This window comes from Mobula hypostoma, chromosome 1, assembly GCF_963921235.1.
Source record: "Mobula hypostoma chromosome 1, sMobHyp1.1, whole genome shotgun sequence".
NCBI lineage: Eukaryota > Metazoa > Chordata > Chondrichthyes > Myliobatiformes > Myliobatidae > Mobula > Mobula hypostoma.
The window spans coordinates 58449002-58474221 of NC_086097.1; the positions used below are offsets into that span (position 1 = coordinate 58449002).

Sequence of the window (25220 nt, forward strand, 5' to 3'; positions counted from 1 at the left end):
TGCCAAAAGCTTTCTTTACACCCTATCTGCCGGTGATGCAACTTCCAGTGAATTATGGACCTTTATTCCCAGATCCCTTTCTTCTGAAGTTCTCCTCAGTGCTTACTATTCGCTGAGTTCACGAGAATAATGCCATTGTTCAATTATGACCAGTGTGAGGTAACCATGTTAGGAATTTGTGATGTTTTTAATGGAGGTGGTTAAAGTGAGGAAATGGTGTTTGATCGAGCAGGAACAGAGGAATTGTTTCCCATGGTGAATATAGAATGATGGTTGCATTTGCACATTTTAAAATTAAAGCTAGACATCAAGGAATAAATAGGGTAACAATCTGGACTTCAGTCAACACTTAAGGTTGGTGGAAATCCAAAATTCTGAATATTGGGAATATTGGATTTGTTGAAATTTTGAACAGAATATATAATCAACAGAACCTCATTTTAAGTCAGAATATTAACAGATGTTTCAAATAAAATCAGTAAGTTGAGTGGAATTGCATTGAGCAGGATTGGTTAAGTAGTTATTTTTTGCCAAGAACAAATAATTAGCACATTAAATACATATGTGCAGTACTGACTCATTTGACTACCTTGCATGCAGAACTCTTTTTGGGGAGTGTCAACTACCATTCAATATGATTTTTTTCTTTCAACAGATGACAATCTAATTACATTGGTTTGTTTATCTTTCTTTTCCACAACCCAGTCCATAAGCATTGTTAATTAAATAACAGAATAATTTTGATGTATGTCATTATGTCCTCCATATGTTAGGAATGGTTATTTTAATCCGATATCTATTTTTCAACTCCTTGAGATATTCACATTGATGCATTACCATTATTTAGAAAGAAGTGGGTCCATTGTAGTAATTGTCTTCAATTGTAGCCCTTTAATGCCCATGTTAAATGTTGGAGAAAATGGTGTCTTTCTGCACAAGAAGCACTATATACCAGACATCTCATGTACTCTATTAGTAAAAGTAGTAATTGGTGAGCTGATTTTTATTTTCCTTTTATTTTTAGAGAAAATCGCTCTTAGCCTTGGAAAAAGAAGATGAGGAAGAAAGGAATAAAACCATTGAGAGTTTGAAGACTGCATTAAGAACACAACCCATGAGGCAAACTATTCTTGATCTTATCCCTTGGTATTAAAGCATTGATCTTGCTGAATGACAGAGTCATGGTGTCAGTCTTCTTGCAACAATTTCTTGTGTTCTTATAACCTTAGAACATCAAGATGTATGTTATCAATTATAATGGAAACTTATTGAAAACAATGTTTTAATTACATAAAATGATATCCATAGGCATTGAACGTCAATTCTCTAAATTAACGTTTTGCTAATTTTTCCCTTTTAATGGATAATGTGTTTCTTAAAGTTCTAAAATGATGTAAGAACAAAAGAACTATTAGAGATAATTTGGCCAGGTGACGCTTCAAGAATGCTCTGATATGCAGCAAGATCATTGCTGAATATGCTTTGGCCTTAACACCAGTTACCTTCTCTTTCTTTGTATTCATTGACTCCCTGTAGTTTAAATGTCTATTAGAGCTTCAGCACATTCTGAAGATGTCTATAAGATTTTCAGCACATTCTGAAGATCTTATTAGGTAGCTTGACTGAGATCAGTGACTGGATTTTATAAAAGCTTAAAGTAGATTGATTGTATTGTCCCTAAATTCCACTGAAATTTTCAGTTCTTTAATTATGAATGAATTTTTATTAGTTTCTTTGCTCCCATTCTTCCCACAAATTGTGAGCCTCCTGTGTCTCAGAATAGTGTTTCTGGAAAATGAGTCATATCTCAATTTTCCTCATTCAAAGCTGTGTCATCTGCACAGACGTCAAGAAATATGAATTTTAAAAAATCAAGTTTATTCCGTATCTCAAATTTTTGGGTAGTGATTTGTGAGTTCAGCAAAGGCGAATTAACATTACCCAAATATCAGTTGTGCCAGGGCCACCTGTATAAATATTTCCTAGGAGGCAAGTTTTGTCATCCTTCTGAACGGAGAGACAATTAAGTATTTATTTAAATTGTGTAGACTCAAAAGAGAATATTCTTTCATCTTTTTGAATTGCAATGTTCTTCCATTTGGCAGGTTTGTTACCAGATTCATTGACTTGGATGGGTTAACGTGTATTCTCAACTTTCTGAAAAGTATGGACTATGAAACTTCAGAATCTCGAATACATACTTCTCTAATAGGCTGTATTAAAGCACTAATGAATAACTCACAGGGCAGAGCTCATGTTTTGGCTCATGTAGAGAGTATTAACGTAATAGCCCAAAGTCTTACAACAGAAAATATAAAGACTAAAGTAGCAGTCTTGGAAATTTTGGGTGCTGTGTGTCTAGTGCCAGGCGGTCATAAGAAGGTACTGGAAGCAATGCTGCACTACCAGAAATATGCAAGTGAAAGAACACGTTTCCAGGTACAGTCTGCATGCTGATTGTGAACTGCAAAATGAAAGTATGTATTTTGTTCAATTAGTGAAAAGTTAATGCATGTAAAAATCTGAGGATATATCTCTGCTAAAGTAAGGATTTGAGGAGTAATAGATTAAAAGTATTTTTCATACTTTTCTGTCTAGCTAATTTTCAGTATGTTGGCAGCCAGATGTAGCATCGGTGTGTTATCTTTGTAGAATATAAACAGATGAAAATTTGCTAAGCCCTATCTTTATGCTAGTGATTCTTTCTTTGAGGGAATAACCTTTTTATTACTGCCTCACTCATTCAGCGAGGCAAAATGACTTGTCAGCTTCTAATCATTATCTTCATTTATTTTAAATGTAGTTCATGAGCACATAATTATGGGCAAGGGAAGGCCACCTGATAGCTTGCTGTGTTTTTGCTGCTGAATGTGGTGCAAATTATGTTACGTTAATCTATCACTGATAACTTCAGATACACATTGACATAGAAAGCACCATCTTATATAACTGTATCCTCCCTGTTTATCATTAGTTTCAAAGTACTGAAATATTCTGTTTCCATTGTCTTTGAGGACGAGAGTTCAGAATATTTATAACCCTCAAGATTTAGGCTGGAATATCGTGCAATCTCAAACCAAATATTCAAAACTGGACAGAAATTGTTGTAGAATCATCCAGTATTTCACTGTAGAGCAATGATGCAAATCTAACCAGTCCAACATTCCCTCATAAGACAACCAGCCCATTCTAGATTTATACAGAAAAGGTTAACAAATCTGACACCGACACCCACTCACCCACCTCTCTTTCTAAATAATGAAACCAATGCCGAAGAGTTAGGATTGGTTTTGACAAGTTGAATGTGGGGTTTTGTTTCTGCTGTGCTTCATGAGGATCCTTGATTTGAATCATGAGTATTTTAAGACCACTGTGGATAGATGTATGTTAAGCAGAAGGTAATAGGTGACTGTGGATTCATGGGAAACCAGAACTGAGATTGCAGTCAGACCACAGTTAATTTTATGAAATAATAGAGCAGGTTCGAGGCTGTGTGGTCTGATTTAATGTTTGTGGTTAGCTTTATTCACTTGCTGTACCTGCATGTCTTTAAAATCCTGCACTAGAGCATTTAAATCCCTCTGCAATTTGACGCCGTTTAGTTAGTGTTCTTTTCTTACAAATTCATTCCCATCTATTAATACACTTAATTTCTGTGATATAACAGTATTTATAATATTCTGAGAATTACCTGTCATTTAGTAACTTGGGAGAATTTTCTTGGTAAAATGTTAATTCAATTTTTGCTTTCAGATAATTAAGGTAAATTCTTTAAGAAACAATAGATCCTTTATGATTATACAAAATCAAAAATGGCACCTCTTCTTTCTTTCAGTCTCTCATCAACGATTTGGACAGAAATACAGGAAGATACAGGGATGAAGTGAACCTTAAAACTGCTGTCATGTCTTTCATTAATGCTGTCCTAAGTCAAGGTTCAGGAGAGGTAGGAAATTTCTACTCAGCTAACCAAGAGTGATGGGTTTTTGCTAGTGGTACAAATCAACAGACCATTTTGCTATCCATGGTGAGGTGAGACAGTGTTTGGTGAACAACAACGTGTGATTTACCTGTACTGCTCTTCTGTGTTAGATCAGCCTCGTCCCTTTAGAATGTAGCTTTTTAAATGTTGAACTCCGAGAGAGGGAAAAAAAACAAACTTGAAATTGTATTCTTTATTTTGTTCCAATAGGAAAGTCTTGATTTTAGAGTACATCTCCGATATGAATTTTTGATGTTAGGTATTCAACCTGTTATTGACAAATTGCGTGAACATGAAAATGCAACTTTAGATAGGTGAGCATATTTTATATAATCAATTTAACTTACTGAAAATTTGCTGATGATGGTTTTAAAGCTAATTTTTAATGATTTGTTAGGCATTTAGATTTTTTTGAGATGCTGCGAAATGAGGATGAAATGGAACTAGCAAAAAGATTTGATGTGGTAAGTAGATCAGTTTCTGCTGGTGTGTTGTTTCATGCTGAATATTGTACAAAATATGTTTTATTAATCTGCTGGTATTCTTCAGGTGCACATCGACACGAAAAGTGCTACCCAGGTATTTGAACTGGTCAAGAAAAAGATCAGCTATACAGATGCATACCCGCACTTTATGTCAATTCTTCACCATTGGCTACAGATGCCATGTGAGTACCACTTAGAGCTTGGTGTGGCAGAATGTTATTGAATTTCCAAGTGACGAGTGAGTAAAATGAAGGAAAATAAAGATTAAAGATCAGCTTTATTTGTCATGTGTACATTGAAACACACCATGAAATCCGTAGTTTGCATCAATGACCAACACACACCAGAGATGTGTAGAAGGCCTGCATGTGTTGTCAACATAACATGCCCACTACCTACTAACTCTTGACAATTCAAACTGCCTGTACATGTTCTAAATACAGGACCTCTGTTTCCAGCCAGCCCACATGTCTGTTTTAATGCCTCTTAAAACATTCTGTACTGTATCTGCTTCTGTCATTTCATGCTGCAGTCTGTTACAGACATCTTCCCTACTTTGTGTGTGTGCAGCGGTGGGGGGGGGGTGCAGGGGGTAGTGGTAAGTTATAAAACAACTCGAGTTGTAAATCTCCTTTAAACTTTCCCCTTCTTGCCTTAAAGCCATGCCCTCAAGTATTTGACACTTCCCCCTTATAAAGCTGCACCCACTATGGGGCTTATACTCATATTCCAGAGATCAAGATCCTTCAGCTCTACCAATGGAGCGAGCCAGACTGGGTTGTGTATTTGCTGCATTCAGCTGTTACTTGTTCCAACTTTAATAGTTCCCTCTGCTTTTTCCTCCCAGATAAGCGAAGTGGAAACACTGTACAATATTGGCTACTGCTGGACCGAATATTGCAACAGATAGTTTTACAGAACGATAAAGGGCACGATCCTGATGTTACCCCTCTGGAAAATTTTAACGTGAGGAATGTTGTTAGAATGTAGGTCCACTTCTTCTGTGGAGTGATTGGTCATAAGAATTATACTAATAGATACTTTGAGCTCAGACATTGTTTGCTAATTATCACTTTTTTTCTTTGAATTTGATCTTCTACACTAACAGGTTGGTTAATGAAAATGAGGTCAAACAGTGGAAGGAACAAGCAGAAAAAATGCGAAAAGGTGTGGTCTGTCTCTTTGGCTCTGATATTGTGTATGTGAAATAGTTTCGTTGTTCTTCCTCTACCCCAGCTCTATCCCATTACCAGTATTTTTTGCCCTCTACTGTTGTACTAAATTTTGCTGTTACGAAGTTGTAAGTACTTCCCCCACCCCACCCCTCCAATAGCTCTTTGGTGCTGTAATGCATGGCTTAAATGTTGTATAATTCAAGACTTTGTATGGGTGGAGAGTGCACTGTAGAACCTGCATTTTGGATTTCTTTCTGCACAAGTTGGTGGAAAGCACCCAGAATCAGCATCCATGTGATGTTAACAGTCTTGAGTCACAAGACTAACAACAGGGGAGGGAATTGCCCTGATCCCCGCAAATTAATAACAGCCATTGTTTGAAGGAGAGGTTATGCTCTACTTTTGTTGCCTATGTATCTCCATTTGCAGAGCACAATGAGCTACAACAAAAGTTGGAGAAGAAAGAAAGGGAATGTGAAGCTAAGACACAGGAAAAGGAGGAAATGATGCAAACACTGAATAAAATGAAAGAAAAACTGGAAAAGGAATCTCAGGAGCACAAAGCTGCTAAGAAACAGGCAGCTGATCTTGCGGCCCAGATCCAGGATCTCAGCAATGCAAGTTCCCGTTTAGTTAAATATCCTTTGCAGCTTCTTGTAAAATTTAACAAAGATTTTGCATAAATACACTTCACTGAAAAATCACATTTCTCTGGACCATGGTGATCAAAAAAAATAAGAACATAAATATATTAATACAGTCTGTTTTCTCTGTTGCAAATTCTATCAGAGTATCTGGAATAAATCTAATTACCATTTTCTTTGTTTTATTTTGATTATAGAGAGCAAGTTTTGCTGGTGTTCCGGGTGGCTCCCTTTCACCTCCTGGAGCCCCTGGTGGACCACTGTTTTCCTCCGCACTTGCTTCAGGCAGTGGTCCGTCTCTTCCTCCTGCTGCTCCTGCTCTTCCATCAATGGGTGGGGTGCGCCCGCCTGTTCCACCCCCACCTCCTGGTGCACCGCCTCCACCTCCAGGTTTGCCACCAATGGGTGGTGTTCTACCTCCTCCAGGAGCCCCTTTGGGTTCAAGACACAAGAAAAATATTCCACAACCAGCAAATGCTTTAAAATCCTTCAACTGGTCCAAGTTACCAGAGGTGAGTTCAACAAGACCAATGGTACAAGACCATTTAAAAAAAAACCTCCAAGGGAGATTTTTCTGAATTGTTTTTGTAATTAAAGTTTCTTATTGCCCATACTAATTAAGACTGAAATTGAGCTTGTAATGGATTTCCAGTTAATAATTTAAAAGAAATGGATTATCTTAACTTGTAAATATTGTTTAATATTAATCTGCATTTTGAATGGGTTATCTCAGCTGAAAGATTTTCTTTTTGATTTACTAATAGAATAAAATTGAGGAAACTATCTGGAGGGAGATTGATGATTTGAAGGTTTTTAAAGTACTTGACTTAGAAGATCTTGAAAAGACGTTCTCTGCATACCAAAGGCAACAGGTAATTTAAGTGAAATCACTCTATAATTTATATATCTTAACAAGAGAACAGAGTAATTCCTGTGAATTCAGTAATATTTAGTCATTTTCACAGTGAGGAAACCTGCACGAGTTACTGACTGTATTCCAAATAATTCTGTAGTATTCAGAACAGTGCAAAGCTTTCTGCGTGAACTTGGCTTGACAGTTTAAATTCAGCAAACCAATATGCAATTTATTACTGCGAATCTGGCACTATTTCCAGTGCAGTATAAAGGCAATCACAGGATTCGGCAGAGGGTTTTGTAAATAGAGCAGCATGGTAGTGAAATTGCTTTACGGCGCCGGTGGTCACCAATCAAGGTTTGATTCCTGCTGTTGTCTGTAAGGAGTTTGCACTTTCTCCATGTGGCCATGCGAGTTTCCTCCGGGTGCTCTGCTTTCCTGCCATGTTCCAAAGACGTACAGTTAGGGTTAGTAACTGATGAGCATGCTATGTTGGCACCAGAAGCATGACAACACTTGTAAGCTGAACCCAGCACTATCCTCTCTGATTTGATTAGTTGCAAACAACGCATTTTACTGAACGTTTCGACGCACACGTGACAAATGAAGCTAATCTTTGGCTACATTATTTTGATTGGGTGCATTTAAGAGACTTTTGTGTATATAGAGGCACTGCTGAGTAATTAATAGCAGATCCTCACTGGTGAAGGAAACAGTGAATAACGCATTTGTAGCAGAAATTATTTGTTGTATTTATGGGAAGAGTGAAGAAAGTTGCAGTGAAATCAGCCAACTTTTGACTGCTCCAGCAAAGAGAAAGCACTGAGACAATGGGCTAAACGCTGCTCTTCGTTCTAGCCTTTTTTTTCCTAATTTTGCTCACTTTGAATTTCAAGCAAATTATTTTCTTCTATTTTGAAGCTGCTTATGTGTATCACCTGTCAGCATTATACTGACGTGTTAATATGGTTTGTTAAATTGATACTGATTTGCATGTCACAGCTTTTGCATTATAATGTGAAGCATTACAGATTGATCGCCTATGATGCTTGAACCCTTTCAGCTGCAGGGACCTGTGTTAAAACTCCAACTAAATCTTACTCCAGCAATCTCAGTGGAGTATTGACAGTTCAGTCTTTTCTCTAAGATCATTGCATTTTGACATACTGCAAGCAGATTATTTTAAGGTTACTTGATAATTTTGATATTATTGTCATTATCAAGTTCCATATGAATCTGACATTTAGCCAAAATATTTTTCCTTGTTATGGTGAAAGGGTTAATTTTTGCAGACAGCATTCTTGCTTGATGCTGGTATGTCTCCAATCACTTCTAATTTTTAAAATTTACTTATGCAATTGTGCTGTGTCTATTTCGTTTGCCTCTTTGCAACAATTTCTGTACTGCAATTTTTTCATTGCCATTAACTGATGCTACCTGTTGTCCTCCTTATGCCTTGGCCTGCACTTCAGGATTTCTGTCTGAGCAATCATTCTAAGCAGGTAAGCATGTGCTTTTAATAAAGTGCAAGCAGTCTGTTTGTATAAATTGCAGCATGTTTGCAAAGATAAAAATGCATATTAAACTTAGTTTAGGTGATGAGCACTTAAACAGTTTTGTGTACAAACTTGTATCACATCAACATTATCGCATTTTTAAGAAAATGTGACTAATTGTATTGTTCTGAAGTTTGATTTTATAAGTAATTTGGGTATTACCACAATGCAGACAATAATTCAGATTAATTCTACTTTGTAATAAAGCTATGAAGGGGCAATAAAGCCTTTTAATTAGACACGAGTTTGTAACATGAAATATAAAAGATGCACGATGGTCCAAAACGAAACTCGCAAGCATTAGAAATACAAAACCAAACTGATTTTGGTGTGAATAAGTGAGAGGCAAAAAGTAAGATTTAAGAATGTGAAATGTAGTTCATGATCAGTTTTGTACAGCACAAATTATGGTTAAAGAAGTAAAGCATTGACATTTTTGAATGATGTATATATTACAATGGGATGGATTGGCTTGTGTGAAAAGGCTAGTTTTAACCGTAGACTTATTCCTACTTCCTGTAATTGAAAAGGAATTTTAAAATGAAAAAACTTATGTACGTTGTGCCAATCATGTGCATTAAAGATCTATGTGTGGATTTTATTACATTACGCTTTACACCGTTTTCTTTATTTTGAGATTAAACTGAGGCTTAGGAGGGTTGTTTTACTTAAGTAAGAATACTTCGGTCTGTGGGTTCACCTTTATCATTGGAAGATTAAATTCACCTTTAGAATTATACGTAGAAAGGACATGTACCTTCAGAGTTTCGTAAGTCAATCCAAATATTAAGAAATAGTTAACTGTATTTTGTCCTCATTCATTTAGAGATTGGGGTTCAGGTGCTAAATTAAGTAGAATTTTATTAGGTTATTGAGTATTTTCATTATAGCTTCAGGTTATCTAATGTGCCCTTTTTTTTGGACTATAGAAAGAGACAGATTCTAATGAAGACACATTAAATTCTACCAAGAAAGTCAAAGAATTGTCTGTAATAGATGGGAGAAGAGCACAGAATTGCAATATTCTTCTATCCAGGTAATGGTTTTATCATTTATTACAAGAAAGCTTGAAAATCCTGCACTTTATTTTATGATTTGTGCATTTAAATGTTTGTAATGATTGTAATCTGTTCTTTACGTTCATTAGGTAATTGGTTCATTAGGTTCACTGCAGTAGATACAAAAACAACAGTGGTGTCATAGGCAGAGCCATTGCCTACAGTGGTTAGTAATACATGTCCTGACCAATATTTGGAGCTGCTTGTATTAACAGGAGTGGCAGCATCTGGAGTTGCCTTTCAAGTTGATACAAAAGAGTTGATTTTCTCCTCATTTAGTTGGAAGGATTTAAGTTACCAAACACAGCAGGATCTGTACATTCCACATTTTTTCCTCTCCACAATCTCATTGCCATTTATTGCTTTTTGGATCTGCTAGCTTGCAGAGAGGAAATCAATTGTTTGTGATCCTGCAGCTGATTGCTTTCAACAAGATTGTATCTTTTATGGAAACAACAGGAATTCTGCAGATGCTGGAAATTCAAGCAACACACATCAAAGTTGCTGGTGAACGCAGCAGGCCAAGCAGCATCTATAGGAAGAGGCGCAGTCGACGTTTCAGGCCGAGACCCTTCGTCAGGACTAGACAGATTTGACTAGTCCTGACGAAGGGTCTCGGCCTGAAACGTCGACTGCGCCTCTTCCTATAGATGCTGCTTGGCCTGCTGCGTTCACCAGCAACTTTGATCTTTTATGGACTTGTTTTGTCTTCATTGTTGGCTCTTTTTGTGTAACATGCAATGTGCTGGCAAGTGTATGCTTGTTTAACTTGCACGTTCAGCATATTCTTTATGATGATGATGAAATGTTGAGCATGTGGGTGTACAAATTGTAAAAGCTGGGGAAAAATTAATGGTTTCAATTGTGTGCTCTGATTTGGAAGGCATATTTTAAAATGATTTTTTAGTGTTTTGGGGCTTACAGTTCAAGTTAAGACTTTTAAATGGTTGTGCAACTGACTGATCCTTTTGACTGATGAATAACGGTCATGAATTTGAGGATAATTTCTATTAAATGTTCCAAAATGAAGATATTGTTAAGGGTTTATCTTTGTTTAAAACGTGTGACAGTTTCTCTCTCTTCTGAGAGAACAGGGTTGAGTGTGTGCTGAAGTGCGTGTCAATCTTTTTAAGTCTGAATATGAATTATGTAGAAAAAATAGATGATAAGACAAAGATTGAATGACATAATTCTGCTCCTATCAAGTTGACCACACCATTTGATCATGGCTGAGTTATTTTCCATTTTTAAAGCTATTTCTCCCAATAACCTGTAACACCCTTACTAATCAAGAACCTATCAATTTCTGCTTTAAATATGCCCAATGACTTGGTGCTACAGCCATCTGTGGCAATAAATTCCACAGATTCACCAGCCTCTGGCTATAGAGATTCTTTCTATCCCTGTTTTAAAGGGACACTCGTGTATTCTGAGGGTTGATCTCTGGTCCTAGAGTCTCCTACTGTCGGAACCATCCTCTGCATGTCCACTCTAACTATGACTTTCAATATTTGGTAGATTTCAATGAGATCCCACCCCCTCATTCTTATAATGAGGGAGTACATGCCTAGAGCCATCACACACTCCTCCTACATTAATCCTTACAGTCCTGGAATCATTCTCATAAGCGAGTTCTAGACCCTCCCCCATGCTCACACATCCTTTCTTAGATATGGAGCCTAAAGCTGCTCACAATGCTCTAAACGTGGTCTTACCAATGTCTTATGAGGCCTCAGCATTACATCCTTGCCTTCATACTCTGATATGAATGCTAACATTGCACTTGCCGTACTTACTACTGACTCAACCTGCAAATTAACCTTTAGGAATCCTGCAGTATGGCACCCTAGTCTCTTTGCTCAGATGATTTCTAAATTTGTTACAACTTTATTACTTTTACCAAGTGCATGACCTTACACTTCCCTATACTGTATTCCCTCTGCCACTTCTTTGTCCATTTTCCTACTCTGCCTAAGTCCTTCTGCAGACTCCCTGCTTCTTCAGCACTACCTGTCTCTCCACCTATCTCTGCATCATCTGCAAACATGGCCACAAAGACATTAATTCCATCATGTAGAACGTTAACATATAATGTGGGTCGTAACAGATACAACACAGACCTCTGTGGAACACCACTGGTTACCAGCAGCCAACCAGAAGAGGCTTCCTTTATTCACACTCTTTGCTTCTGCAGCCAGCCAATCTTCGATCCATGCTAGTATCTTTCCTGTATTACCATGGGCTCCTGTCTTGTTTAGCAGCCTCACGCATGGCACTTTGTGAAAGGCCTTCTGAAAATCCAAGTAAACAACATTCACGGACTCTCCTTTGTCCATCCTGTTTGTTATTTCCTCAAAGAATTCCAGCAGATTTGTCAGGCAAGATTTGCCCTTAAGCAAACTGTGCTAAATCTGGCCTTTTTCCAAGTTCACGTTTAATTGTCATTGGGGTGTCATGGTGGCGTAGTGGTTAGCACGGCACTGTTACAGTTAGGGGTGTCGGAGTTCGGCATTCAATTCCGACATCATCTGTAGGGAGTTCTTCCCATAGATTGTGTGGGTTTTCTCTGGGTGCTCTGGTTTCCACCCAGCTTCCGAAGACTTGCTGGTTATTAGGTAAGTTGTTCATTCTGAATTGTCCCATGATTAGGCTAGGTTGAATCAGTGGTTGCTGGGGCAATGCAGCTTGAAGAGCCTATTCCACGCTGTATCTCTAAAATAAATAAAATTATACACATGTATAAAGCTACACTAAACAGTGCTCCTCCAGGACCAAAGTGCAGAACACAGTATATATACAGCATATGTACAGTAGTTACGATAGTAATTACAGTCACAGTATAATATTAGCCCTAGCCCCTGTGTGGCATGGCTTGAAGATCGATGACGCGTAGGATGTTGTCCTGGAGCCATGTTTCTGCAAGAACAAGCATGCAGCAGTTCCTCATCTCCCGCTGGTTCAGCCCCAGATGAAGAGAGTCCAGCTCGTCTCGCACTGGTTCAGCCCGAGGTGAAGAGAGTCCAGCTCATCTCGCGCTGGTTCAGCCCCAGGTCTCAGCCCGAAACGTCGACTGTACCTCTTCCTATGGATGCTGCCTGGCCTGCTGCGTTCACCAGCATTTTTTGTGTGTGTTGTTTACAAGGATGTTGCCTGGATTGGGAAGCATGACTTATGAGAATAGGTTGAGTGAACTCGGCCTTTTCTCCTTGGAGTGACAGAGGATGAGAGGTGACCTGATAGAGGTGTACAAGATAATGAGAGGCATTAATCCTGTGGATAGTCAGAGGCTTTTCCCCAGGGCTGAAATGGCTAGCGAGAGGGCATAGTTTTAAGGTGCTTGGAAGTAGGTACAGAGGAGCTGTCAGGGGTAAGTTTTTTACACAGAGATTGGTGAGTGCGTGGAATGGGCTGCTGGCAGCGGTGGTGGAGGCGGAAACGATAGGGTCTTTCAAGAGACTCCTGGATGGCTACATGGAGCTTAGAAAAATGGAGGGCTATGGGTAAAGCCTAGGTAGTTCTAAGGTAGGGACATGTTCGGCACAGCTTTGTGGGCCGAAGGGTCTGTATTGTGCTGTAGGTTTTCTATGTTTCTATGTCTAATTTATTAAGGGAAAAAATTTACTATACAGATACTTCAACCTTAGGTCTCTATAATCTGAACTAAATCAAAATAATGTCACTGTAAAGGTTGACTGATTCAAGTTTTGCCTTAATTATGTATTTCTTTTACAAAATCTTCATTTTCTTTCCTGTAATTGCAAACACCCGTCTATCCCATGTTCTGCCTGTGCTGTAATGCTGCTGACCTTTTCCAACATGTGCATGCCACTGACCTGAGAAGCCCTGCAAAGAGCCGGAAGGGCCTATTCTGCGCTACAGATAGAGAGATGGAGAAATATATAAATGATTGAAAAAGGGATTGTTCCATAGTCTATGCGCACAATTTGAAGTCATTCGTTGGTTCTGAAAGCAGACGGAAGGAAAATTTGCATTCAGCAAGGTTAATATTTACTTACACAATTTTTAGTTAGACTTGTAGGGATTTTGCCTTTTGGTATTTAGGCAACAGAATTTACCGGGAAATAAGGATACTGATTTGTAATAATGCCAGGATGAATAATCGCTTTATGCTGATGCAGGAAGTCCTAAACAATATGGAAATATTTTGGCAGGAAATGGTATTGATTGGCATTAATTTTCCATTCATTAGTTTTTCATTCTAAGAGAAGTCTGGGCAATAGAGCTTCTAATCTGATCAAGCAAGTAAGTTTTAAATTATTATTGCCTGACTATATAGGTATTTAATAATTGGAGTTGCTGACATAAATCTATTCAAAACTATTTGGATTCTAATTGTACATCAGTGTACTATTTTGTGTGTTAACTTTGTTAATCTGAGATAGTTTTACATGAAATATAATGGTACTGAAAATACAGTTGCTTTGTCATTTGGCCATACTTTTTAAAAAATACACATGAAAGAGTTGATGCTATTGTCACGTTCCCCGTGACGGGTTTAAGAGCCAGCAGAGATGGAAAACACTTTGAAGTCCGGTATTGCTATTAACTAATAATATTTATTAGTATCTACGCAATACAGTCATATAAATGCAGACAAATCAAACAGATTAGCAATGATTGTATATAAGTAAGTGTGGAATATATATATGAAAACAAAGCTTCTTCAAGTCTAGGGGTAAATAGATAGTCTTACGATAATGAGTAAAGTTCAGTTCAGTTCGTGGCATTGAGTTGAGAAGTGATGGAGAGAGAGAGGGGGAGAGATTTGAGTATTCAGGTGAGCTGACGCTGTCGATCTTCTTGTTGTCCTCCGAAATACTTTAAAAGTCACTGGCTGTGACTTCAACAAAGGGGACTGTTCCTCTGTGGTGGAATCATCGACCCAGGCAAGGGTTGGACACATGGACGACTTCCTACCGGTCAATCCCTTTTCTCACTGCAAGAGCCACTGACCAATCCGCCTGATTGATCCTCCAAAAACCCATTTTTTCTGTGGGCACAACAAAGTTCATTCTGTGTCCAAAAACATGTGTTGCAGGTCTATCATCTGACCTCCTATTTTATCTCACCATACTATTTATCTCAAGTAACTCCTCCTTTCTTTGTCTGTGTAAGAATGCACTAGCAGGCCATGTCCTTGGGAAGTATAAACACACCTCAGAGAAACCATAACATTGATTGTCCATCAAATAACGCCGCCCTCGGTCACCAGAGCGACTTACGAGCTGCTCGGTGCCCTCTCTCTCCGAACTCAGCAGAAATCCAAAAGTTAGTCTCAGTTCCTCCTCATGCCTTAAAGTGTCAGTTCACATCAAATATGAACCTTAGAGGTTCATAACACCATCTCAAAGCAGTGTCTCTCTCTCTCTCTCTCTCTCTCTCTCTCTCTTCCTCCTCCTCCTCCTCCTCCTCCTCCCCCCCCCCAAAACACAGTTCATAGGGGTAATTAAGCACAGTTTACAGGGGTAATTCAGGACCCCGTCACACTACAAACTGAATGAGGTGTGCACTTCAACCCTAAATTCTATTACTACCATTGCAAAAAGCAATTGATGTGAAATAGCAGATCCTTATTCACTGGTATTCATCAGTTAGCCTTTATGATCTTTACTGAATTATTTTTAATATACAAAAGTGGTAGATTCTAACACATTATTATTAATCTAGTACATTTGGAAGTTTGACAATAGACTAGCAAATTTTCCAGTCTATTGGATATTTCTTTTAATTCCAGCCCCCAAGCAACGCATTATATTTTTCTTAGATATTACACAGTTCGATAAAACTCCAATAATTTGCTCTCTATTCAGAAATCATGGTGGTTCAGTATCTTGTGATATTTGCCATGCTTCCTTTTAACTCACTGAGGCACTGGTTCCTGTGATCTTTTAAACTAAATTAGTTCTCTGGAAAATTTATTACAATACGATATAATTCCCAAACATCGGGTTTTGGGAATCCTGCATGGCTGGATATTATTCCTTTAAAGAGAACATAGAAAAGTACAGCACAGTACAAGTCCTATGGCTCATAGTGTTGTGCTAACTCTTTAACCTGCATCAAGATCAATTGAACTCTTCTTTTCCACATAGCCCTCGAATTTTCTTTCATCCATGTGTCTTAAGGATCTCTTAAATGTCCGTAATGTATCTGCCGCTACCATCACTTCTGGCGGCACATTCCATGCACCTGCATTATCTGTGTTTCTTAAAAAAAAACTCTGACATCCTCCCCTTATGCTTTCCTTCAAAATCCTTAAAATTAAGCCCCCTCATGTTAGCCATTTACACCCTGGGAAAAAGTCTCTGGCTGCCTACTCAATCTATGCTTCTTATCGTCTTGTACATCTTCATCAGTTCACCTCTCTAATCCAGGCAGCATCCTAGTTAATCTCCTATGTGCCCTCTCTAAAGTTTTCAAGTATTTTCCTATAATGAGGTGATCTGAACACAGTACTCCAAGTGTGGTCTAACCAGAGTTTTATAGAGCTGCAATGGAACCTCATGGCTCTTGAACCTAATCTGCAACTAATGAAGGCCAACACACCATATTGCCTTCATAACCACCCTATCAACTGGCACAGCAACTTTGAGGTATCTATGGACCTGAACCACAAGGTCCCTCTTTTCCCCCACTCTTGCCATTAAGCCTGTATTCTGCCTTCAAGTTCGGCCTTCCAGTGTGAGTCACTTCACTTTTTTCTGGATTGAACTCCACTGCCACTTCTCAGCCCATTTCTGCATCCTATGTCCCTTTGTAATCTACAACAACCTTCCACAGTAGCTATAACACCACCCACCTTCCTGTCATCTGCAAACTTACTAACCCAACCTTCCATTTTCTCATCTAAGTCATTTGTAAAAATCTCAGAGTCAGTGACCCAGAACAGATTCCTGTAGAACACTACTGGCCACCAGCCTCCAGGCAAAATATGTTCCATCTACAACCATCCTTTGCCTTCTGTGGGCAAGCCAATTCTGAGATTGAGACTCAAATTTATATTATCACATGTACACTGAAACACACAGTGAAGTGTGTCACTTGTCTTGACAACCAACAAGACATTGGGATGTGCTGGGGGCAGTCTGCAAGTGCTGCCACACATTCCGGTGCCTAGAGGTCTCCTATATCTCTCACATCTTGTGTGAGGAGCACACCATTGAACCTGGGGATCTATTCGCACCACTCCCAATATTTTATGAATTCGTCTTTTTCAGATGCCACACAGTATTATATACTTTCTGGTGACCTGTTGAGTAGGAGAGGAGTGTGGGGATCAGGGAGCCAGTGGGTGGAAGAAAGAGTGCAGCAAATATCGCCTTGGAGTTTGACGACAAACCTTGAGGATTTCTGAATAGTCAGAATGGCTGTTTCTTTGAGTAAGCACTTGTGTGCAGCACTCGCAAGAGGGCACCATACAAGCTACCGATGAACTAAATGCGTAATACCCTCCAGAGTTTCCCGGGGGGGGGGGAATGAGGAGGTTGAGAGGACCTGTCTACAGGAAAAATCGACTCACTTGCAGCCATTGTGTTCAACTTGTTAAAGAGCAATTCAGCCCAATGGAGAAGAAAGGGAATCTTAAACCATCATGGCAACCAAACAGGAGGGAAAGGGAGATTCGCCACCTGAGAAGTGAGACAAAGACCCTGAACAAACAATTCACCTGACGAAGAAGAAGATGTCAAAGATCTAACCAGCAAAGTGCGGGAACAGCTGTGCAAGCTCAGGAGGTGGACAACTGCAGAAGAGAGAAGGAGAGCACAGTTTGTTAGAAACCCATTCAGGTTTGCCAGTGCTCTACTAAACCAGTGAAAATCTGGCACCCTAACCAGCTCAAAGCAGGAGGTTGAAGAATTCCTGCAGGAATTACACAACGATCTCCTTAGGAATTAGGTACTAGAATTCAATCCAAAAGTCCCCCAATCAAGAATCTCAGCTACTGAGCTGAACATGGCAGAGCCCACGTGGTAGGCGGTCCAGGATACCATCAAGAGAGCAAAGTCATCTGCCGCCTAGGATCAAGTGGTATACCCTACAAGGTGTATAAGAAATGCCTAAGACTCCTCTGAAGGTTGCAGAAGATGATGAGGAAGATTAGGACTGAAGGCTGTATTGCACTCAGCTGGAAAATGGCTGAAGGATGCTTTGTTCTCAAGGGAGAAGATTCCTCCACAATCACCCAGTTTCGGACAATCTCCTCCTTAGCGTGGAGTGCAAAATATCCTTCTTGGTGCTCGTGAGAAGGCTGACCTCTTACTTCATGGAGAACCACTATTTTAACACATCCATCCAGAGGGGTGACATCCCGGGTTTTTCTGGGTGCCTTGAACACATCTCAATAATCAGCCAATTGATCCGCGAGGCTAGATAGAAGAAAGGTGACCTAACAGTCATCTGGTTAGACCTAGCCAATGTCTACAGATCAATTCCACATATCCTCATCCAGGTTGGCCTGGACCACTACTATATCCCGCCAGTAACGCAAGACGTGCTCACCAGCTACCTAGGAGGATTCAAGGTATGCTTCACTTCAGCCCACTTTACAACCAGGTGGCAAGACCTCCAAAAAGGGATTCCAATGGGCTGTACCATCTCCCTCATCTTGTTCGTCATGGGCGTGAACCTTCTCAGACCAGCAGCAGCAGACATAGCATGGCATCCGACAACCTGCAATACAGAGGTTCATGGATGACATCACAGTAACCACTGTAACCCATATCCTAGCAAGATGGATACTGGAAACTCTGGACAATATAGCTACCTGGGTTGGGATGACCGTCAAGGCCAGGAAGTACAGATGCATGGTGATCAAAAAGGACAAGGTTACTAGCTAATCTAGTCTTCAAGTACAGGGAGAAGCCATTCCACCCATAGAGGACAACCCAGTAAAGTGTCTTGGAAAGTGATTTAATGCAGCAATGCCAGACAGCACCAACATCACCAATGCTATAAAGCAGACTGAAGAGTGGCTGAAGAAGATCAACAAAACTGGATTCCCTGGTAAATTTAAGATATGGCTGTACCAATATGGTCTTCTACCAAGGTTGTTCTGGCTTTTCACAGTGTACAAGTTCCCCATGACCATTGTAGAAGGCATCGAGAGGAAAGTCAAAAAACACCTGCGGAGGTGGCTGGGGATTCCCCCAAAGTTTTTTTCAGTGGGTCTTTACATAAGATCAGGCCAGCTACAGCTCCCATTGTCATCGATAGTGGAGGTGTTCAAGGTGGCAAAGTGTAGAGTTGTGTTAACCCTGACGGGCTTGGATGACAAGCTAATAAACCAAGCAGGAACTGTGACAAGATTGAGCCGAAATTGGGCCATCAGCTCAGCCATAGACCAGGCAGTGAGCTCCCTGCAATTGAGAGACATTATTGGCAACCCATGCCTGTGCCAGTAAGGCTTTGGCTCTGCAATGATGGGAGAGTGCATGTGCAAGGGGTAGGCAGGATGTGGCTCAAGTAGAGGTATGAAACCGTGAGGATGAAAGGTGGTTATCAAAGTACTGGAATTGGAGTCACAGGGTGCCTGGACGAAATGGGATCTTCTCAAACACAAGATCACTTGGGCAGAGCTTTGGGGAGTGGAGCCCTTCCAAGTTTCTTTCCTCCTGCGGTCCGTGTACGACTCTCTCCCGACACCATCACAGCTGCACACATGGGGGTTGAGAGAGGACCCTAACTGCAAGCTTTGTGGTCAGCAGGGTTCACTGGCACACAGACTGTCAGGATGCAAAACAGCTTCAACACAGGGCAGTGTAGGTGGCGCCACAACAAGGTCCTGCTGTCCCTTGCTGACTCACTGGAGCAGAAGAGGTGTCAAAAGAGACCAGCTGGCAGAGAGGCAAACAGGGCAGTCATTTTCATCAAGGAGAGGGCCACACCAAATGTATCAAAGATACTTAAATCCAACCTGCTACAAACTGCCAACTCATGGGAGATGAGGGTCGATGTGGGGAGGAAGCTGCAGATCCTGGAGGTTGCAGACCACACTTCGATCAGACATCGTACCGTGGCCCACCGGAGACAATAAAATCATCCTGGTGGAGCCCGCCGTACCATGGGAGGAAGGATGCAAGGATGCTCACGAGAAGAAGGCTCTGAAGTGCCTGTCCTTAGTTCAGGAGTGCAGAGACAATGGATGGCAGACGTGTCTTCCCTATGGAGATCGGCTGTAGAAGATTCCTGAGCAACTTCAGAAATAAGTAGCTCAAGTGATTTTAAGGCACATTGAAGATAGAATGTGTTAACTTATATTTTCTGAATTGCATAAAGACCTTGAAATTAGATTGTACTGCTTTCAATTTTAGTGAAATATTAATGTGTACCTAAGTCTTGGGAATTTGTATGAAGCCCAGGATTTTTCCTTCAAAATGTTCAGTGCCCTTATCCCACAGAAGAATTGGACATGCATTTGAATGAAATGGCATTGTTACGTACCCCGTAACTGGGTTGCCAAACCAGCAGAAATGGACCACTTAGTTGGAGTCTGGATTACTGGAACTAAGAGAATTTTATTAAAGAAATAAGCAACACAGTACTCTAATCAAAAGGATATAAATGCAACAGTTTAGCAACGATAAAACACACGTACACAGAACTAGGATAATAGGATCAATCAAGCTCTATCGCAGTCCAGGGGTAAATGATCAGTTTCAAGTGACGCAAAGTTCAGTTCAGTTCGCAGTAATCGCTGTTGTGCAGTTGGGGCGGGGAGAAGAGAGAGAGAGAACGAATGAATATGCAAATCGGATTCCAAACAGACCTTCGATATTCCTCGCAGTTAGCTTTCGGGCGAGCCCTTTGTAATGTCTTCTGAGGTCACTAACTGTGACCCCTCCGTTCCAGATACGATCGTTCTTCTGCGGTGAACCCGGCACCCAGGCAAGGGCGGACACACACACCAGGTTCCCACCCGACTGTATCTTTCCACCCTGTGCGTCTATGGCTGGTCCTGCGACCAGACCTCCAAAGACTCCCACCAACTTGTGGAGGGGGGGCACACCGCTTTCAGGGTCTCGTTACCTAGTGGAGTCGTGTGTCTGTTGCCTTAGCGAACCTGTCCCTTCTTATCCCCCTGCTGGGGTATCGCCTGTCCATCAAACTTCAAACAGTTCAGGGTTCAAAGCCACCGGTCTCTGACAATACTCGGAACAGTGTCTCCTTTCGGTAATCTCTCTCGTCTCTCTCTTATTAGCATCTTGCATGTACCCCCATCGTCCTCTTATCGGCATCAATCTTCTGATAACTGGTTCTTTTGTCACAGCATACACTGGATACCTGGATACTATCTATAATTTTCATTATGTTTGTACCCTCTAAATGAGACAACTCCAATCCCTTTGAACTAAAATGGATTTTTTTGTTCTAAATGTGACCTTTATTGTAAAAAAAAACTGAGTATAATTTATGTTTCATATTTTTTTTCTTGAATGCTGTGTGCCTGTGATGTAGCTGCAAGTGGCATAGAGTGGACACCTGGACGTTATCGGTGGTTTTAATTATGTACTGTATGTATCCTCTAAATGGGCCAGGCATGCAGAAGCAGATTTGCACTGCATGTGTGAGGCGTGATTTAACATCAAGTCAGCTGACTGTCAGGTGGCTCTTGTACTCTGTACTTGTTTGGCTGACTGCTCTAGGGTAATTCTGCTTCCTCCCTCTCCCTCTAATGCCTGAAGGACATGACCCTTGCTTGACTTTCTCTCATTCCATCTCCAATTATATACTCAAACAACAGGAATTCTGCAGATGCTGGAAATTATATACTTCCTGCTTGCCTCCTTGATACCTTTACTGCTCTGTTTAGCAATATCAGACAAGTCATCAAGCTCTCAATTCCACATATCACCTGCCCCAGTCATTTCAGATTGCTGACCCTGCATTTGCTCAATGTTACTGAATATACAAGGGAAAGGACTTTGACTCTGCAAGGCCTATTTGTTAGTATACAATACTCTTGGATAATGTTTGTTACACTCTGAATACTGACTATTACAGTTAAATAGATGTGTTTTCTATGATTTATGTCAATGCCTCTGCAGTTGCATGTTTTGTATTTCTTGCATTATTTAGTGTTAGATTCTTTGCTCTGGAGTACACCTCAAGAAATCAGCTTAAATCTTGATTTCTATTAGGTTTTGTATAGCATTTATATATCACTTTGCTTTCAAGATTTAGTGACTGCTGTGAAAGTACCATCTGAAGATCACTATCATAGGCTGAGGACTGTAACACCTTGCAACAAATTGTGCATGGAATGGGCTGCTGGCGATGGTGGTGGAGGCGGACATAATAGGGTCTATGAAGAGACTCCTGAATAGGTACATGGAGCTTAGAAAAGTAGAGGGCTATGGATAACTCAAGGTAATTTCTAAAGTAAGGACACGTTCAGGACAGCTTTGTGGACCGAAGGGCCTGTATTGTGCTGTAGGTTTTTCTATGTTTCTATGTTCTAAGTGTAGTAATCAACTCCCTATCTTTCTCACATTATTGGTGTTGAAAAGTATTTAATAGTGAGTATTTTAGTTTTGTTTATTGATAAAGCAAATACATTTAATGACATTATACTAATGTCATTGAAACCTTTTCAAATATCCTGGTGGCTGTCATATCTTGTACTGAAGGAAAATACACAGCTGCTACCTCTATCAACATGAATAATATAGCAGTTTTCTGTGAATTGATGTTTCTTTATCTACCTATCTTTGCTTTAGATGAGAAAGTAACAATTTTTACTCATTCAAATTTTATTCTTGGCTCCATTAAATTATCTTTGTAGAGGTGCATGATCCTTTCAATTTTACATGTATAGGATCATTAAACAATAAAGCTGTTGTTTGCCCTTTCTGACTTAAAATGTGAGTGTGAAGGGACTGCTGAAATTAAATGTCCACTACCCTATGTTTCACTTGCTACCTTTATCCTTTCTCTGCTGCTGCGGTTCCTTATCTTGTTGCTGCAGGATTGACATTACAAAGACAGTGATGGCATTTCAGTTTTCTTTGTTACAGTCAAAGCAGTCCGCTTTCTCATTACTGCTCAGGGTCCTGAGAGGACCTGTGGCCTCTCTCATGCTTCATGTTGTTTCCTCTTGCTGCAGGAACTTTCAGAAGAAACTCTGCTGAGCTGCATAATCAAAGTAGGAGGATGACTGAGCATGAGGAAGGGTGTGATACCACTGCTTTGTGGGAAATCAAGAGAAAAATGGATGCTAATGAGAAGGATGGGTTAGGAGTGAGCCAGATAGTGGTTGTTTTTTTCAGATTATGAGGACACGCAGTCCTCTTTTATTGTCATTTAGTAATGCATGCATTAAGAAATGATACAATATTCCTCCGGTGCGATATCACAGAAACACAGGACAGACCAAGACTGAAAAACTGACAAAAACTATGTAAGTATAACATATAGTTACAGCAGTGCAAGTAATACCATAACTTGATGAAGAACAGGCCATGGGCACGGTAAAAAAAAGTTCAAAGTCTCTCGAAAGTCCCACATCTCACGCAGACAGGAGAAGGAAGAAAACTCTCCCTGCCATGTCCGACCACAGTCCGACTCTGAGTTGTCCGAAAACTTCGAGCCTCCAACCAGCCCTCCTACACCGAGCACCATCTCTGCTGGACGCTTCGACCCCAGCCTCAGCCGCCAGCAGCAGGCAAAGCCGAGGATTTTGGGGCCTTCCCTCCGGGGATTCTCAATCACACAGTAGCAGCGGCAGCGAACCGGGCATTTCAGAAGTTTCTCCAGTTGTTCCTCCGTGCTTCTCACGGCTGTCTCCATCAATTCAGAATTGTGCATGGTACCCTATTTAACAAATACGATATCATTTCACCGGAGAGCTGCGCGCGCTGCATTGCGCTGCCATCCTCTCCTCCCACCTCCTGTTTGAAAATATTAATGAAACTGATCTGTACTTAAGTCGTTCGTACTGATACAAAGGCATGTGATTTATGGCAGCACTTTAATAGTTATAACATGGCTAATTTTAACACTTCTAAGGTTTATTAAAAGGGGCAAGGACCTCTTTGACCTTATTTGATTACAAAGAATTATTAATTATTAATTTTGTTAACTTCAAAAAGCTGCCTTTTTTAAAGTATAGGCTTGTAAGTTGGGACATTGGAGGATGAATATTGCAAAGAAAGATTCCCATCTTTGAAAATCATTACCATATTAGAAGCAGCACATAGTGATGGAGACCTTCACTGGCAGGATTCCTGTTGAATGAAGCTCCACCTTAAAGACATTGTTTTTTAAACTCTACCATTAAGCTGACAAGGAGCAAGCTAAGTAAACTGGGTTGAAAGTGTATTAACTGACTTTACTGTAGTTACAATTTGGTAATGTCTAGGAAAATATTTGCGTACAATATGAACTGTTTGAAGTGCTTTAAAGGACGACACACACAGACAGAGAGAGAGAGAGAGACGCACACAGGCACACGAGAGATAGAGACAGAGAGAGAGAGAGACACACACACACACAGTGAGACACAGAGAGAGAGAGAGACACACACACACAGACAGAGACACACACAGACACACAAATGGTAAGCACAGCAAAAAGTTTATTCTACAGTTGACAAGTGTAAAAACTGCAATTTATTATGATGTCGGTGACTACACCAAAAAAGTAATCTGTTTCATCTGCCAAGTTGCATACTTTTATGACTAGAATATGTTACTTGTGCAAGCTCTAGCAGCTGGTCAGGGTGAGCAGGTGGAGATGGTTCCCAGTTGTACCCTGCCTAAGAGATGTTGTAGTATGCTGAGAATACAAAGTCAGAATTAAATCAACTGTGCACTGGTTCTCCGAAGGTGAAAATAGGACTTGGCACTCCGCTGGAGATTATTTATTGCAGATTTATTGTGTCTGAGCTTCTGAATTCTATGATTTGATTGACAGACTTCACTGATTCCTGCTTAGTCAGCTGTGTAACTGCTCCTGTGATGGTTGATTTCGCACTGGTGGTCTTGCTGGTCCTTCTTTTTATTCTTAAAGGAAATTCCTTCACAAAAAAAAAATCCATTCAAGCAATCCTCTAAATCTTATTTAAACTAATATCTGCTCCAGAGGAAGATGGAGAAATATGCAGTAGATTTTCAATCTTCGATGTGATGTGAAAGCTGTTTTTCTGCACGTAATCCATAATGGCATATGTTCCTTGAAATATGTTAGAAAAATTATGTTAGAGCTTGGTCACCCAAGATAAACTGTATTAGAATCTGGGCAAAGGTAGCACCGTCAATTGTTATGCACTTTTAAAACAATTCTTTCTTCTTAAGATGTGTTTTCTTTAGCCATATTGAATGCATGCATTGCTCTTAGTAATTTATGTATTTGTATCTCTAGAAGAGGTACGAGATAATATATACTAACAGGTGTGGATTAAAGATCATTTCTCAAATTCAAAATAAATCAGAGGAAATTAATGTATA

General features: G+C 40.1%; 1 protein-coding gene across 1 annotated transcript in view; it reads left to right on the forward strand.

The window, feature by feature from the left end:
* The window catches only part of daam1a (dishevelled associated activator of morphogenesis 1a), a 142258-nt gene that overhangs the window by 66040 nt on the left and 50998 nt on the right, over nt 1–25220 (forward strand). The window contains exons 5-17 of the mRNA XM_063049683.1: nt 1025–1119; nt 2106–2439; nt 3836–3946; nt 4193–4296; nt 4380–4446; nt 4532–4649; nt 5315–5453; nt 5576–5634; nt 6072–6259; nt 6484–6798; nt 7051–7158; nt 8615–8644; nt 9628–9734. Of these exons, the coding sequence (XP_062905753.1) occupies nt 1025–1119; nt 2106–2439; nt 3836–3946; nt 4193–4296; nt 4380–4446; nt 4532–4649; nt 5315–5453; nt 5576–5634; nt 6072–6259; nt 6484–6798; nt 7051–7158; nt 8615–8644; nt 9628–9734 (1775 nt within the window). The remainder of the gene's footprint in view (nt 1–1024; nt 1120–2105; nt 2440–3835; nt 3947–4192; nt 4297–4379; nt 4447–4531; nt 4650–5314; nt 5454–5575; nt 5635–6071; nt 6260–6483; nt 6799–7050; nt 7159–8614; nt 8645–9627; nt 9735–25220) is intronic.